Raw genomic sequence first — 15034 nt, 5'->3', positions numbered from 1 at the left:
GCTCCAGGGTCCCCTCGCTGGCGGGCAGCGGCCGTGGGAGAGGCGGGACGCGCCGGTGCGCTGCGCTCCCCAGCACCGAGCGCCGCGGCGCGGGCCACCGGGGCCGGGCGCGGCAGCCACACCTGGCGGGGCTGCCAGCACAAACTTTCGGCCCTGCAGCGACAACTCCGCGGCGGCCGCCCTCCCCGCGGCCCGGCTCGCGCCTCTCCCGGCCGCCTCCGCGCGCCCCGGCGCTGGCGACTCGGGCTCGGGGCCGCCGGGGCCCCGCAGCATCTCCGCGCCCGCGCCCGCGCCCGCGCGCGCTGCAGCCTCGGTCCCCGGCACGCGGCGCCCGGCGGGCGGCGGCCCCTCCCCCGGCAGGCGGGCGGGCGAGCGCCGAGCTGCAGCCGCCTCTCTGCTGCCTCTGGCGGCCGCCGCGCCGCGCCGCGAGCCCAGCCCAGCCCAGCCCAGCCCAGCCGGCTCCCGGCGCTCGCGCGCCGCCTGCTCCTCCTCCTCTCGCGCTCCTCCGGCTCGGCCTCCCTCCTCCCGCGCCTCCCTCCCTCCCCCTTTCAGAACACTCAATGTCGGAACGTTCCGAAGATGACGTCGGAGCGTTCTCGAATCCCGTGTCTCTCGGCTGCTGCTGCCGAAGGAACAGGGAAAAAGCAACAAGAAGGAAGAGCAATGGCGACACTGGATCGCAAAGTGCCCAGTCCGGAGGCGTTTCTGGGCAAACCCTGGTCCTCCTGGATCGACGCCGCCAAATTACACTGCTCCGACAGTAAGAACCCCACCGTCTCCTCCTCCTTTTATTATCCTGTAACCTTTGCATTCACCTAGAGCCACTGGGAAAAAGTGTGTGTGAGAGAGAGAGTGGCCCCCGGTGTCCTCCATGCTTCTCCCTCTCTCTCTCTAAATAAATACACACCGAGACAGATCATCAATGCACAGAGAGAGGCCCTGCTGCCAGGGTTGTCTGTCTGTCTGTCTGCCTGTCTGTCTGTGCCCGGCTCCCCGTGGCAGCCCGCGGGGTGGGCTTTCACAGCCCCGCGGTGTATCTGCTTAAAAGGCTACTCTGTTGCTGCTTGCATAGTTTTTTTGGTACCTATCTGGGCCAGGTAGATGGAAATCCGGACTTGGGAGAAAATGTTGCATTGTCAAATTTTGAAAGATTTTCATATACAGTGTTTATATCGATCTGTTTGCAAATAAACACTCTCCCTCCCCCCTTGACTTTGGCTTTCCCCCCTTTTTTTCCTCTTTTTTCCTTATTTTCTTTTTTCCTTTTCTTTTTCATCTGCAGATGTAGATTTAGAAGAGGCTGGAAAAGAGGGTGGAAAAAGCAGGGAGGTTATGAGGCTTAATAAAGAAGGTAAGTGGAGCTACTGGCATTTTAGTGTTAGCATGTGTGGCAGAATCTTCACAGGGTTTTTGGATATAATGTGAATTGTTCTGCTGGGTACAGAGTGACTAAGGCTTGTCAAAAATTGAGCACGCCCAGGTGACTACTGCTTCATGTTAACTTCTTTCAAAGTATAAAATACAACTGGGGGGGTAGGAGGGGGGAAGGCTGTTGAAGGCAGAAGTTTACTGCACTTCAGCTGGAGTCCACGTTTGAATCTTCTGATGCATATCTGATGCCATTCTTCTTTGGACCATCATTCCCAAATGGTGGGTGGTCAAAATCTCTGAAATGAGGAGTGGGGCTCTTTTCACAAGCATCCCAGCCTTCCTTGTGGGTAAACGCACAACAGTTTAAGGAACCCCACGTGGTCATTCTAGCAGCTACTTCTCCACTCTCCAATGGAAACCAATTGTACAAGGCAAACCTTCGCAGCAAGTTACGTTTGGCCCCTTTGCATTCAGTCGTAGATTGTTGTGTGGCAAGTAGGATTAGGGACACCTGTGTGAAGCCCCTAGCTGGTTACCCATCTCTGTCTCAACAGCATGGAAATGCAGTACCTGAAATGGGACACAGTGAGTAGATAGGTCATCCCAAACCAAGGCAGGCAAGTGAAGCCACAACATGCTGAAACTGGGCATCAATCGCACATGGTCGTCATAAATAAATCATATCCTATTTGAGTTTGCCAGTCTACCATATGTAACTCTGGCCTATGGGCTTCAAGTGGAGCCACTCCAGAGGCCACTTTCTATTGAACAAATGGATGCGTTCACTTGCCTTGTGATTTTCTAACTGATATCTTGCAAACATGGTTGACTGAAATTGGAGGTAGGAGGAAGATGCAAGGGGGCAGAAAATTTGGTGGGAAGTATGAAAGAGTTCAACTAGGCCATAGGAACATTGTTCATCCAAAACAAATGGTGGAAAGGCCATTCATCGTTTCCAAAGAATGTCCCCCTCATGAAGGGGGATGTCACCCTGTAAGGCAGCTAAGACCTGCTTAGAAAGATGGAACTCATTGTGTGGACCAACACCTAACACAGTCTGTATTCTTTACCCAATCATTTCCTGACCATCCAATGAGAGGAAATTTTGTGCTTTAGAAAAAAAAAAAAAAAAAACATGGAGGTTAAAATGCATGCATATTCAAGGACAGCTCTCTTGCATAGTGTTTCTGCTAATTAAGCACTTTGATTGGGAAGGAAACCTTGTTCTAAAGATGTTTGCCTCTAAATATCTTAGTGTGATCTTGACATATGTCTTTAGGATGCACAAGGGAGTGATGTCAAGTGGACTTCTTACAAGTAGCAGCTTATTAATGCTAAATGTCCATGTGTGATGACAATGGAAAGTATCTCTACAGATTGCTTTTCTTCACAAGCTCTTGAGTTCTTTAAATGCTGATGGTACTCAGTTATCAGACCACTGGCAATTGAAAGATTTCCACAAAAGAAAATGAGTTTGTATATACCTTTAAATTAAAGTTGAGTAAAGGTCATAGTATATGGCACAGAATTGGCACCTCTAAGGTCTGGGTGACGGATTATAGCTATAACACACACAAAACTCATATTCTGCACCCTCCTCCTTGCTTCTGTTTCAAAAGACTTATTCTCAGATTCACTTGCCCTTAGGAGAAATAGATTCTTTTAAGGAAAAATGAAAAGGTCTTCTTCCCTCAGAAGTCACACTTGGTGTATCTTCCTTATTATGTATGTCCTTTGTCCTATAAAGGTACAAAGATTTAGCTCCTAATTATGTGCATTTGCATTAAAGACACCCACTGTCATGTAACACACTTACTGAGTTTGCCAAAATAGCTATGTATGGGCTGAAATCTCTTTGTTCGTAGACCTAGTGGAGCAGACTTGGGTTGACAGTTCTTGAAGGTCTTCCTAGTATGTGTTCTGTTTTCTTTACAAATAAAGTATATATGCACTAGATATATACCTTCCACCACCACCACCACCACAGGTGAGAAATTTAAGGATCCAGCTGAGACTCCAGGTCAGGGTGTCTGGTTGCCAGGAATTCCAGAATCATTGGTTGCTCTAGTCTTGTCATGCACTTATTATTGGAGTCATCATTTGGGAGTTCTTGAGATGGATATGTTTTTGTGGGTGGCTCTACAGGACATTCAAAGGCCTAAGTGTGGTTATATGTGTCCATAAGTGTAAACATACGTAGACCATGATGTTGTTGACGATAATCGAGTCTTAAGAAATTTTGTCTTTTATAATAATTAGTGAATAAAATAAAGTTTAGAAATTCTAGATGAGAAATGAAGGGATATGATTCAGATTTTGATAATGAATTTTTTATTGTGGTAAATTAAATACTACATAAACGTACCATTTTAACCATTTTAAAGTATACAATTCAGTGGTACCAAGTACATTCACAATTCAGTACTATCCATTTCCTGAACTTTTTCATCATCCCAAGTGGAAACTTATAGTTATTCTCTCTACAATAGCTCCTCACTCACATTCCCCCCTCCTGTCAGCCCTGGTAATCTCTGTTCTATTTTCTGTCTATATGAAGTCACCTATTCTAGATAATATCTATATATTATATAATATTTGTGACTTTGTGTCTTTCACTTAGTATAATGTTTTCATGGTTCATCCTTGTGGTAGCATGTATCAGGATTTCACTCCTTTTTATGGCTAACTAATATTCCACTATATGTACACAACATTTTGGTTATCCATCCATTTGTTGACAGAGATTTGACTTGTTTCCAACTTTTGCCTGTCATGAATAATGCTGCTGTGAACATACTGAGATTTATTTTTTGAAGACTACATTCAGGGAGGAAAGTTAGACTGGAAATATGAAAGAATCATTTCACCTTCTATCTGGCCTCAATCATGTAGACACAGGAATGACTTAAAGACTTTTTGAATAATTTGATTATTACAGTAGGGTTCCTTCACCATTCCTCATTCCTTTAACCTTTTTCTCTTCTATTCTTTACCTATTTCAGTATAAAATGTTAACTGAATGCTTTGAAATCTCTGTAATAAAGTTTTCAATGTCATTTCATCCAAAATTAGCTGTAATTATGGTCAAGAGGGATTTAGCAAATACTTTCAAACCTTGTCAAATCATCACCTAGGTTCGGAAATTATTGCTAGTCCTGTGCTTGAATGTGTTCGTATCAGGTCATGTCCAGCTTAGTGCAATGAAAGGAGCGAGAGAGAGTTTTGGGTCAGCCTCCTAAGTTCTGATATATGACCTTGGGAACATCATGTCCCTTCTCTGGACCTGTTCTCTCACTTGTAAAGTAAGGGAAATGGGATTAAATGTAACCTAAGCTTGTCTATTGAATATACCTACATTTGAAATGCAGTCATACCAGATAGACTTTTTAAAAAGATACTTTAAAAAAAAATCAAGCCCTATTTTAAAAATATATTAAACCATTATATACAAGGTTTATTTTCTTATTTTATAACTTTACTACATCTTATATACAAGCACAATAGTTTGTGCTGCAAATAGTTTGTGAATGGTATGAGGTCTCTAGGACTCTGAGAAAATTGGGGGTCTGAGTCCAAAACTCAGGGTGATGTATTTCCCATGGTGCAGGGTGAGTAAACATCAGTCAGCTTGGAGCAGTCACTGAGATTACCCAAGAGGAGGTGGGGGTGGGGGTGGTTTCTCAGAAACCTTTTTAGTTTAGTCTGAGATATAAAATGCATTTATGATAGAAAATTCCAAGGAAGGCCATTCATCTACCTAACCTTTTAAAATAATTTGCTTTGTAGTTTAACTGAAGGCTTTTTCCAAGCTATTAGGGGGACAAGCTCTGTGAATCAGAAAGACTTCCCCTTTTCTAATTGCCCCCCTCAACCCTTTCAAGAAGTTAATTCATAAATAAGGAGATGAGTTCATATAACTCAAAAGTATCCTTAACTATATAAAAATGGAGATAACAGATTTGTTTGTGAAATAATACAAAAGGGCTTAGCACATTAAATGCTTAATAAATGTTTGCCTTTGTTCTTTTTTAAAAAAAAGTGTGATTATCATCATCCCTGATATTAATTAAGCTGCTTATAGAAAACTTTATTATTATAATTGACCCAGGATTTTAAACTAATCATTGATGAACAGCAAAGATAAACTGTATTAGAAATTTCATTTTTAGAGTAAATAATTTTATAATATTAATGATTTTTAAAAATAATTTCTATGATATCTATATTTCTAATGGAGTATAGCTAATGCATGGTCATTGGTAAGTTTTATGAAGATCTGGAAAAAATACTTAGTTTCAGGCTTATGTCTAAGAAGGATTTACAATGTTCTTTCTGGGTACCAAAAGGTCTAAAAAAATTTTTACAAATAATTGATAAGTGATTTTACCTGATTACTATAAAAAAAGAAGGTCCTTGTTTGGGTCTTTTGGGAGCCTACACTAGTTACTTCAGGCATGTGTCTGTGTTTCATTGTCCCAGATTCTTTCATATGATGGAGGTAAACTTGCGGAATGCTTCCAATTTGAAAACTGCCTGGGATCTTGCTATGACTATGAGTTTGCCATTCTTTTGAGATGCTGGTATAATTGGGTTGAAACACAGGAGGAAGCGGGGAACATGGGAACATGTTCAGCTCAGGTTTAGGAATTCTGCATTATGGTTGGATGGGAGCAAATTGGAGAAAAAGGTGGCAGCTGACATAACAAGAATGAAGTGTTCTTAGAAACCAAGCCAGGAACGCCAGCGACAAGTGGTGGAGATTTATGGGAAGCTGCAGACGGCTTCCCTTTATCATTATACAGGCAACTCCGTTATCTATGTTAATGGGAGATGTGAAGACACCGGGTGCACAGATTACACAGATAAACTTCATTTTCACCATTAATTTCAACTTCTTTCTCCATTAGGCCTATCTTCCTCCCCTTTTGCTAACAAGAGACAATAATTGTTCACTTTGGCATTTCATTATCATTTCTCTTCACTTGCCCAGCATTTGGGAGAAAAGGATAGAGGAGAGAGAGAGAGAGAGAGAGAGAGAGAGAGAGAGAGAGAGAGAGAGAGTAGCTTAAAGGAGGTAGAGAGGAAAGATGGAAAAGAGAAAGAGTTTGGGGACAGTAAGCTTTGCTGTTGCATCTAATTGATGGAGAAGAAGGAACACCATGATCAAGACAGCAGAACTGAGAGGTCATTTTCAAAACCACCTAGTTTTGAAAATATAAAGCTGCTAAGATGATTATCTGTTTGCACATACAAGTATTTCTATGTGCTTGGGTTCTTATGTAGGGGAAATGTGGTTCTGGTAACCTCCATGGGAGGTTACGCAGGTGGGCACATGAAATACTACATGTGACACTGCCTACAAAGCACAGTGACAGGGTGCTAGCTTCTCATTGCAGGTCTTTCCAAGAGAATGGCTTTTTTTTTTTAAATCTCTAGAAGATGTGGATGATTATACACACATACTCACACTCATTTAAATGCTTCTTTTAAAAAAAATCCCATATAAAATTCAAAAAGGTATATAGTGAAAAGAAAGTCTCTCTCCCACCCTTGCCTTTGTGTATAATACAGAGATATTCTGTGTGCTTTCAAGTAGTTACATAGTTTTTCTCCTTCTCACTTTCCCTAGGTGGATGATAATACACTGTAAATATTGCCTAGAATCTTGCCATTTCCATTTATCTTAGAAACTGGTCCATATCCACTTATAGGGTACTGTCATATTCTCTTTTGAGTCCTGCATAGAAGAATGATAATTTACACTTCTAGATGTCTTGCTTAGTTTTTAATACCGCTTCCTACTTTCTTGGCCTCCAACATGCATTTGAGACTAAGTCAGCTCTCACAGGGTGCCTGCGCTGGGCTAGTTCTGGCCATAAAGCAGTGAAAAAACACAGACTGTGCTTCAGGACACTGCCATCCTAGCAGTGAAAGTGGGGATTTAGTAAGTCATGGCAAGTCTGATGAATGCTCTGCAAAGGGAAGTTGAGGTGCTGTTGGAAGACATGGCTGGGAACCTAGCTTAGGTTAGGAGCTCAGTGAATAACTCCATGCAGAAATTTCATTTAACTTAAAACCTGGAGGATGAATAGCAGTTATCTATGTGCAGGTCTGGGTGGGGTAGAACAGAGGAAACAATGTGTGAGAAGACCCAAATGTCAGTGATTATAGAATGTTCTAGAAACTGAAAAAGCTGTTGCTAACGTGAAGATAGCAAAACAGAGGGTAGTATAAAGTTTCTCAGCAGTGGCACTACTGACACTTCTGATACTTCTTAGTCGTAAGGGACTATCCTGTGCATTGTAGGGTGTTATAGCAGCAGCCCTGGCTTCCTTCGCGACATTCCAGCAGCACCTTCCACTCTTCCAATTTGAAACAACCAAAAATGTCTCCAGACATTGCCAAATGTTCTCTGGGAGGCAAAATCACCTCAATAGAGAACCACTTGTATAAAGTGAGGCTGGATGTTCACAGAAAGATTCTGCTACTCTCTACATGTCCCAGGCTTCATTCCAGATGAGTCAGTCTTACTGGACACTCATCAGGCATAGATGGAGCTGTGACTATTCCCTGGTATGAATTTACATTTAGGAGGACCTAAAGGGATAGAAGACACTGGCCCCGCAAAGATTTCTCCCTGAAGATTTCCAAGATGACTGCTCCAAGCCTTCGGTTCCATTCTGTAGTCAGTGGTAACAATAGTGAGAATCAGGTTCTAATCCTGGGTGGCCCAGCCCGCCTTCACTATGGATAGAGAAGACCCCAAGGTGCCAATTCTGATAATGATGGCATTTATTTTACGGTGGCCCCTGATGTCAGTGCACCACGGTGAAGCATTAAGGATTTCAGTTTATATTTAAAGTCAGGCTGGAAATGCAACTGGCGTTCTGTGCAGTTTGATTACCCATGGGATTTATCTGAAATGGGGATGCACATGATGAAGAGCAAAGCGACTGGTTTCTGCATTTCCCTGGTAAGGATGGGGAAATGGGAGGTCTGATTCTTGAGGGCCTCTGACCTGTGTGCCAAGTAATCTAGGGCATATTTTAGGACTGTGAAGCCACGTTCACTCTCACCCATATGTCTTAGCTTTAAAATTGTTTTAGAAAAGTTGGGCAGATTCTTTTTTTGCATGGCTTTCTATGTGGGTGGTGTTTCTAGCCCTTGATCTACCTTTCATACATTTCACGACACTTTATTTTATCGACGATATCCCTCAGAAGTAAACATATGCTAGTCGCAGACACAGCAGGACCCTGTCCTAGTCAAATCCCTTTTATCCAAGGAGCCCATGTTCTGAGGTGGGCCTGTGTTCTCATCCGAGAACTAAAGCATTTAGTGGCAGCAGTGGGAGTGACGTCACCAAGATGGCGGAGTAACCAGACTTCGCCCCCCCCCTCACGTGAAGAACAGCTAACTTTTCTCGGACAAGTCACCACTCAGAGAATCCAGAACCCGGGGGTGAGGCGGAAGCACCCACCCTGCACCACAGAGCCCACGGCCAAGCACTTTGGAAGGTAAGAGCAGCCGCTTCACGCTGGCCGCACCGCCCCCACCCCGGACCCGCGCACAGCTGCGCCTTGAAAGACCATCTCCTCAGGCCCCTGTTCCTCCTGTGGGAAAAGAACGCCCCCTGGGGACATCCACCCAGCACCTCCACCCCAGGTTGTGAGTCGCTTCTTGGGAGTCCCGCTTGGGTCTCGCCTCACGGGGGTCCCGTGGGGAATCCACAGGGCTTGACCACCCGGAGCCTGACGGGGATGCAGTAATCATCAGAAGCAGTGTGATGGAGAGGGAGAGGCTTGGCCTTTTTCCTATTTGTTGAAGCAGAATGTCTGCGTCTCTCCTGAAATTCTTGGTGCAGCCTTCTGTCCGTGTTGGGCTTCCAGCTATTGTTTGACTGGCTCTGTCTTAATCTCTCCTGTGGTAGCGCTTGGATTGGCCACTTCAAGCCAAAAGGACCTGAATTTGGACCCTGAGGCACTTGAACTAATGAGGATAGCCCAGGAAATCCCTCCGGCCAGTGGCTGAGGCTGAGGATTCTTAGCGTTCAGGGACTAGACCTCTAGGCGCACTCCTTGCCTTTAAGTGGAGCTACAGTTCCACTGTGGGGAGAGCTTTTGGTTTTATGTGGATGCTTTATCCTTGTACCTGTGGTTTCATAACACAATTCCATTTGCCAAATTTAAGGGATCAGGGACTTAAAGAAAAAAAGGCAACAAAATAAATACTCTGTAGGGCTGGGCAAAGTGGCACAGGGGCACCATAGTGGGGAAGATCAAAATGACTTGATGACAGACATTTTGAACAGAGGAGCAGCTGTCAGCATACCTGTTCTGTGAAGCTGATTGTGATTCTCTCACGATAATAGTGCAAGGACCCCTTTGGCAAAAGAGGTGGTTGTGTGATCCTGCCCCGTTTTACCAATAGGTCAATGGAGCCCTGGAGTGAGGGTGGAGTGAGGAGACAGGATGTCCTAACTGATGACACTAAACAGGGTCTGGAAGATGCTTGAGACATGGTTCCAGTTTGGCTCTGTCAGTTTGGTGGTGTCTGGCTCTTTTTAAGAGTGTATTGGCCACTGCAGGGCAAATACTGTACAATTCCACTTATTTGAGATTCTGAGAATAGTTAAATTCATAGAGAGACACTACAGTGGTGCTTGCCAGGGGCTGGGGGAAGATTAAAAATTGTGGAGATGGAAGGTAGAGGTGGGTGTGCAACAGTGTGTATGTAAATGCCCCTAGCTGTCTACTTAAAATGTGGTAAGTTTGAAGTTATCTGTATTTTTTGACAAGAAGAAGTACATTGGAAGTTATGTGGAGCATTATTTAAATCTTGATGTGGCCTCTTACTAGCTGTGTAATAAAATAACTTTTCTGAGTCTCAATTTTCTCACTTTCAGAAAAGGAGTAATAATCGCTTTCAGGGTTGTTGTGAAAAGAAACACGATCCTATCTGGCACACAGTAGGTACTCAATAATATGAGCTTTCATTATGATGATTTTTACTTTTACCAGACACTTGGGTCCTCTTCTTTGCCTTATGAGAGCTGCCACTTCCAGAGGACAGGCGGCATCCTTACTGCTCTAGGAGTGTGTGTGGGGTTCCTTAGATATCTTCATTTAACATTTTGTCCCTGATTATTTAAGGATGCTGGGAATAAAATTAAAAGGGATCAACGACCGTGTGCTATTCATTTTCAAGAGTGAATCAGTTTCCATTTTACAAAGTGTGGTCATCCTGGGTTCTTAGCCTTTTAGGCTGCAGTCACAAGCCATCAGAAGGACCAGAGCAGAGACCAGCAAGGTGCATTTTAAACAGTCTCCCAAGCAGTTCTGGTGGTCACTGAACCTTGAGAACAGGGCACTGTTCATTTGGTTAAGAGGAGTGGCTCTCAGCCCTGCCCGCCTTTGAAAATCTCTTTTGAAGCCCTAAAAGTAGACACCAGAGATTCAGATTTAACAGGCCCAGTTTAAGGGGTTCTGGGGAACTGTTTATGTGTTTATTTAAATATCACACTCCTAGCTATCATTTACTGGGCATTGACCAGGTGCCAGGCACAGAACTAATGTGGACTTCCCCACTTGCCTTCATGACCACCCTACAAGGCAACTTCTATTATCCACCCATTTTAAGAGATTTGGATACTGAGGCTCAGAGAGATTAAGTGATTGACTGGAAGTGTTACAACTGGGAAATAGTAGAGCTGGGATTTGAACCCAGAGACTGGCTGATTCCAGAGACTGTGCTTTATAAGAACAGTGACCTGATGTTGTCTTAAAGATGAAGATGAGGCAAGAGGATATCCAGGACATATAGTTAAAGAACTGCTCACACAGGCTTCTGCCAGTGCAGAGCCAGGCCTCCTAAATCTAGCACCCTGGGCACCTGACTACTCTAGTCTCAGTCCCCTGGTATTAGACCTGCCTGGGAGAGCATATTCTGTAAACAGAATGGTTAAGATTTCTTTCCCTCAGTGTGTAAACCAGTGGCCTAATGACAGGGGCCCAGGTCTCCCCCTTAATGCAATGCTTTCTCGTTGCAAGGCTCTAGCTTTGTGGCCTCTGTGGTCACAGTCCTGGCCTCAGGGAAATCTTAGGAGCTGATTCAAACTGTTCCTTTTTAGGAGAAGGTGTTAGCAAAGATGGTTGCCAAGCAACTCCAGGGGCATCTATCTACAGTGATGATTTTTCTCTCTCTTTTTTCCCCTTTTGAACATCGTCTAGGCCGCTTTTCAGTTTCCCTCTTGGCGTTGGATTGTTAGTGTTTTTGTGAAGGGCGCTCGCCTTTGGATGATGGAGCAGGGATAGCTTTTCAATACTTGCCACGTTAGAGATGTCCTTTTGATGGGCAATGCGCCTGCTAAGTGGGTGTGAAAGACCTTTGCCTCCTTCAGCCTCAGTGATGCCCTAGTTGTCACTGGCTCCCAGGGGCAGTGACAAAGAATATTCTTTGACTGGAGTGACTGAGAAGAAGCATACACTGCATTTCCCACAAAAGGACAGGATGATGTGGTTATATTCGGCTCCTGACTTTGGATTTCCCCTGCTCGTCTTCAGCTGGGGCACTTATATTTTATGTGATCACCTGGTGGGTCATGGAGAAACTGCTCTCTCACTCATGCACTTGGGCACACACCCTCTCTCCCCTTCGTTTCACGGAAGAAAGACCAGGGGAACCCTTCATATGTGCTTCCTCTTCAGTGCCATCCTCTCTCCTAGGTTACCTCATCAGTGTGGAGTTTAAGGTGATCTCTGACAGGTCCTGTACTCCATAGTCTCTTGATCAGTGACTTGATTCTTCTGGTAAGGTATAAGAGCATGTTGCTGGGCCATCTTTCACATGTCACAAAATTTGCCCCAGACTGGCAGAAAGGGAAACATTGGTAAAGTGAACCTGGTCACCTTAGGGTGAGGTTGCCTCCATTTCGTCTGCCTGCCAATGACAGCCCTGTTAATTGTGTCCCCAGACTTGAGGCTTCGTCCCTCAAGCTATACCCTTGACCACTGTGTCCTTCCTCACCAAGACCAAAGAGAGCATGGAATTCAGGTAAGTCTTGCCATTTTCAGAGACTCAGACCAAACACTTAATAGCAGAAGACAATTGAAAATAGAGATACACCCTATTATATACAAACCCAAGTATGTAATTATCCTGTCTTGGATTAGGGGGCTCTTTCCTTCCCAAATGGAATCATTGGGGAATTTGTTAAATAATATGCCATAGTTATCTGCCCCAAGGCTTTTTGAAAATCATATTTTCTTGACCAAAGTTTGGTGACATCCACTTTTATGCCTCTTCTGCCAATTCCTCGCATCCTGTCTGCTCCTTCTGGCTTCTCCCTCCAGAGCCCTGGCTTTGCTCTCTAGATTTACTCCTTGCTCTGTGTGGTAATTTTGGCATGTCTGCTAACAGCCTGACCTTTTCTCCACACAGTTCTCAGTTCACCCCTCTGCTGCATTGCATCAGACAGCCCACCATGGTTATGCTTACCATACCCCCAGACTCCTCTAGACCCTGTGCAAGCATACAGCCTTCTTTGTATCTTTCCTTATCCCCTATCTTTAGAAAGGCCCTCATTCCCCGCCTTCTCTCCACTTAAGAGCAATTCTCTACACCTCTCCATTTCTTTCCACTTCCCAAGCCCTTACTCCAGGCTAACCTGCCTCATAAACCCACCTAGATCTTTATAGTAGCTGCTTAATTGGTATCCCCATCTTCATCTTCCCTACATATCACTTCAAGATTAATCTCTCCCAAATTCACATTTCACCAGGTTGTTCCTCAAGTGAAAACCTTTCATCACTTCCTGACCACAGTCAATGCAGTATACCAGGACCTCACTGACTCAGCCCCTTCGAGTCTCCACATGTGGTTTGCTCTACACAGTCCCTGGACAAGCCATGTTCTTTCCCTGTCCAGATCTTTGCCTCTGTAGGCTCCTCTGTTTCCTCCTAGCCATCCCTGCATGCAACTGAGCCTCATTCTGCAGGGCCTACTCCAGCCCACATCTCTCTGTCCGAGGATGATCTCCCCAACCTCTCAGTGGCACTGGCGACTCCTCTGGACCCTGCACTGATGGCTGTACCCACCATGCTTTTGACCCCTAAATCTTACCCTTTGGGGCCATTTCTTTGTCTTCCAGACCTTTTCTTTTTACCTAATATCTTTCATATTTTTAAAACTGCACAATAATCTTTAGAAATTGGGGGTTAAGTGAGGTGTTTCCTGTATTCCCTTTTTCTTTCCAGAGTTGAAAAATGTTCAACCTCTGGAGTGTTACAGTTCAGCTAGGCATTGAATTTGTTTCTCAGGCATGTGTATTGATATACCTATATTTTCATTTTTTTAAATTGTGATAAAATACAAATAATATAAAATTCACCATCTTAAAAAGTTTTAAAGGTATGGGTCAGTAGTGTTAAGTACATTTACATTGTTGAGCAAGCAATCACCAGAACTCTTTTCATCTTGGAGAACTGAAACTATATCCATGGAAGAATTCTACATTTATCTTTTCATTTTTTAAAAGCAGTCTAGAGATTACCAGTGGTTTTCTGTGATTTATCACCTTAAATTTTAAAGTTGTTGAGATGTTAAGAACTGGAAAGATTCTTGATTCTTTTCAAGTGAATATTTGGGGTCACAATGCAAAACGGCCAGCTCACGTAGGGTGTTGTGCCTCAGGATCCTCCATAGATCCCTATCTTAGTGGTGAAAATTCAGTGGAGGGCCTCCCCGGCGGCGCAGCAGTTGAGCGCTGGGTTGCGAAGCTGCCTGAGGCCTCTGCGGCGCTGGTTCGATCCCTGGCTGCTCCCCGGCCACCAGAGGAGGATCCCACATGGCGCGCAGACCTCTCCTGCCACCCGCTGCTCCCCTCAGCAGTGTACTTCGGTCCTTCTGCCTGCTCTGCTCCCCGCTCTGGTGAATTCTCTCACCCTCCTGTGCTTCTGACTGTACCCAGTGCATGTATAAAAACAAAAACAAACAAACAAATAAATAAACACGCCTCCATTAAAAAAAAAAAAAGAAAGAAAATTCAGTGGAAAAGTTCTGTAGTTTTGAGCCCAGAGTCATAGACACCTTTAGGCATCCTAAAGTTTTTAGTTCAGATTCTATAGAAATGCCTACCCTACAGCTCAGTTTCTTTTTTGCCCTCCATCTTAATGTTAATGTTGAAATTTTTAACTTGTATAAAAAAGTTGAAATAATAGTACCATGGTCAGTCATATACACACCACTTAGATTTCAAAATCAATTCACATTTTATCTTATTTACTCTCTTATAGAGATATATATTTCTGTAGCACTTGAAAATAAGTTGTAGTATCATGACACTTCACCTCTAAATATTTATCATTTTGACACATCTTGATTGTGTAACCTTGAGCTCCTCAGGTTCTCAGAGCCTCATCTTATATAAATATGTATGTGTGTTTTTGCTGAACCATTTGGAAATAAGTCACAGACAGCATGACATTTGCTTTTAAATACTTCAGCATACGTCTCCTAAAAATAAAAGCACTCTCCTACATAATCAGAACACTAGTATCACAGTTAGAAAAATAATTGCACCTGATATCCAGTTCATATTTAAATTTTCTCCATTGTCCCTCAAAAAAAGTTTATAGCTGCTTTTTTCATAGGTGCTCTTTAAGAT

The 15034-nt window shown here is 43.8% G+C and overlaps 1 protein-coding gene across 6 annotated transcripts in view; it reads left to right on the top strand.

Moving 5' to 3' along the window:
* Positions 1 to 579: 579 nt before the first annotated feature.
* Positions 580 to 15034, top strand: part of ATXN7L1 (ataxin 7 like 1) — a gene marked incomplete at both ends in the record, with an annotated part of 232355 nt that continues 217900 nt past the window's right edge. For all 6 annotated transcript variants that reach the window (XM_084230418.1, XM_084230420.1, XM_084230419.1 and 3 more), the window contains 2 exons: positions 580 to 760; positions 1283 to 1351. In XM_084230418.1, the coding sequence (XP_084086544.1) occupies positions 580 to 760; positions 1283 to 1351 (250 nt within the window). The remainder of the gene's footprint in view (positions 761 to 1282; positions 1352 to 15034) is intronic.

This window comes from Talpa europaea, assembly GCF_964194135.1.
Source record: "Talpa europaea genome assembly, chromosome: 3".
Classification (NCBI taxonomy): Eukaryota; Metazoa; Chordata; class Mammalia; order Eulipotyphla; family Talpidae; genus Talpa; species Talpa europaea.
This window is presented reverse-complemented; position numbering and strand designations above follow the sequence as displayed.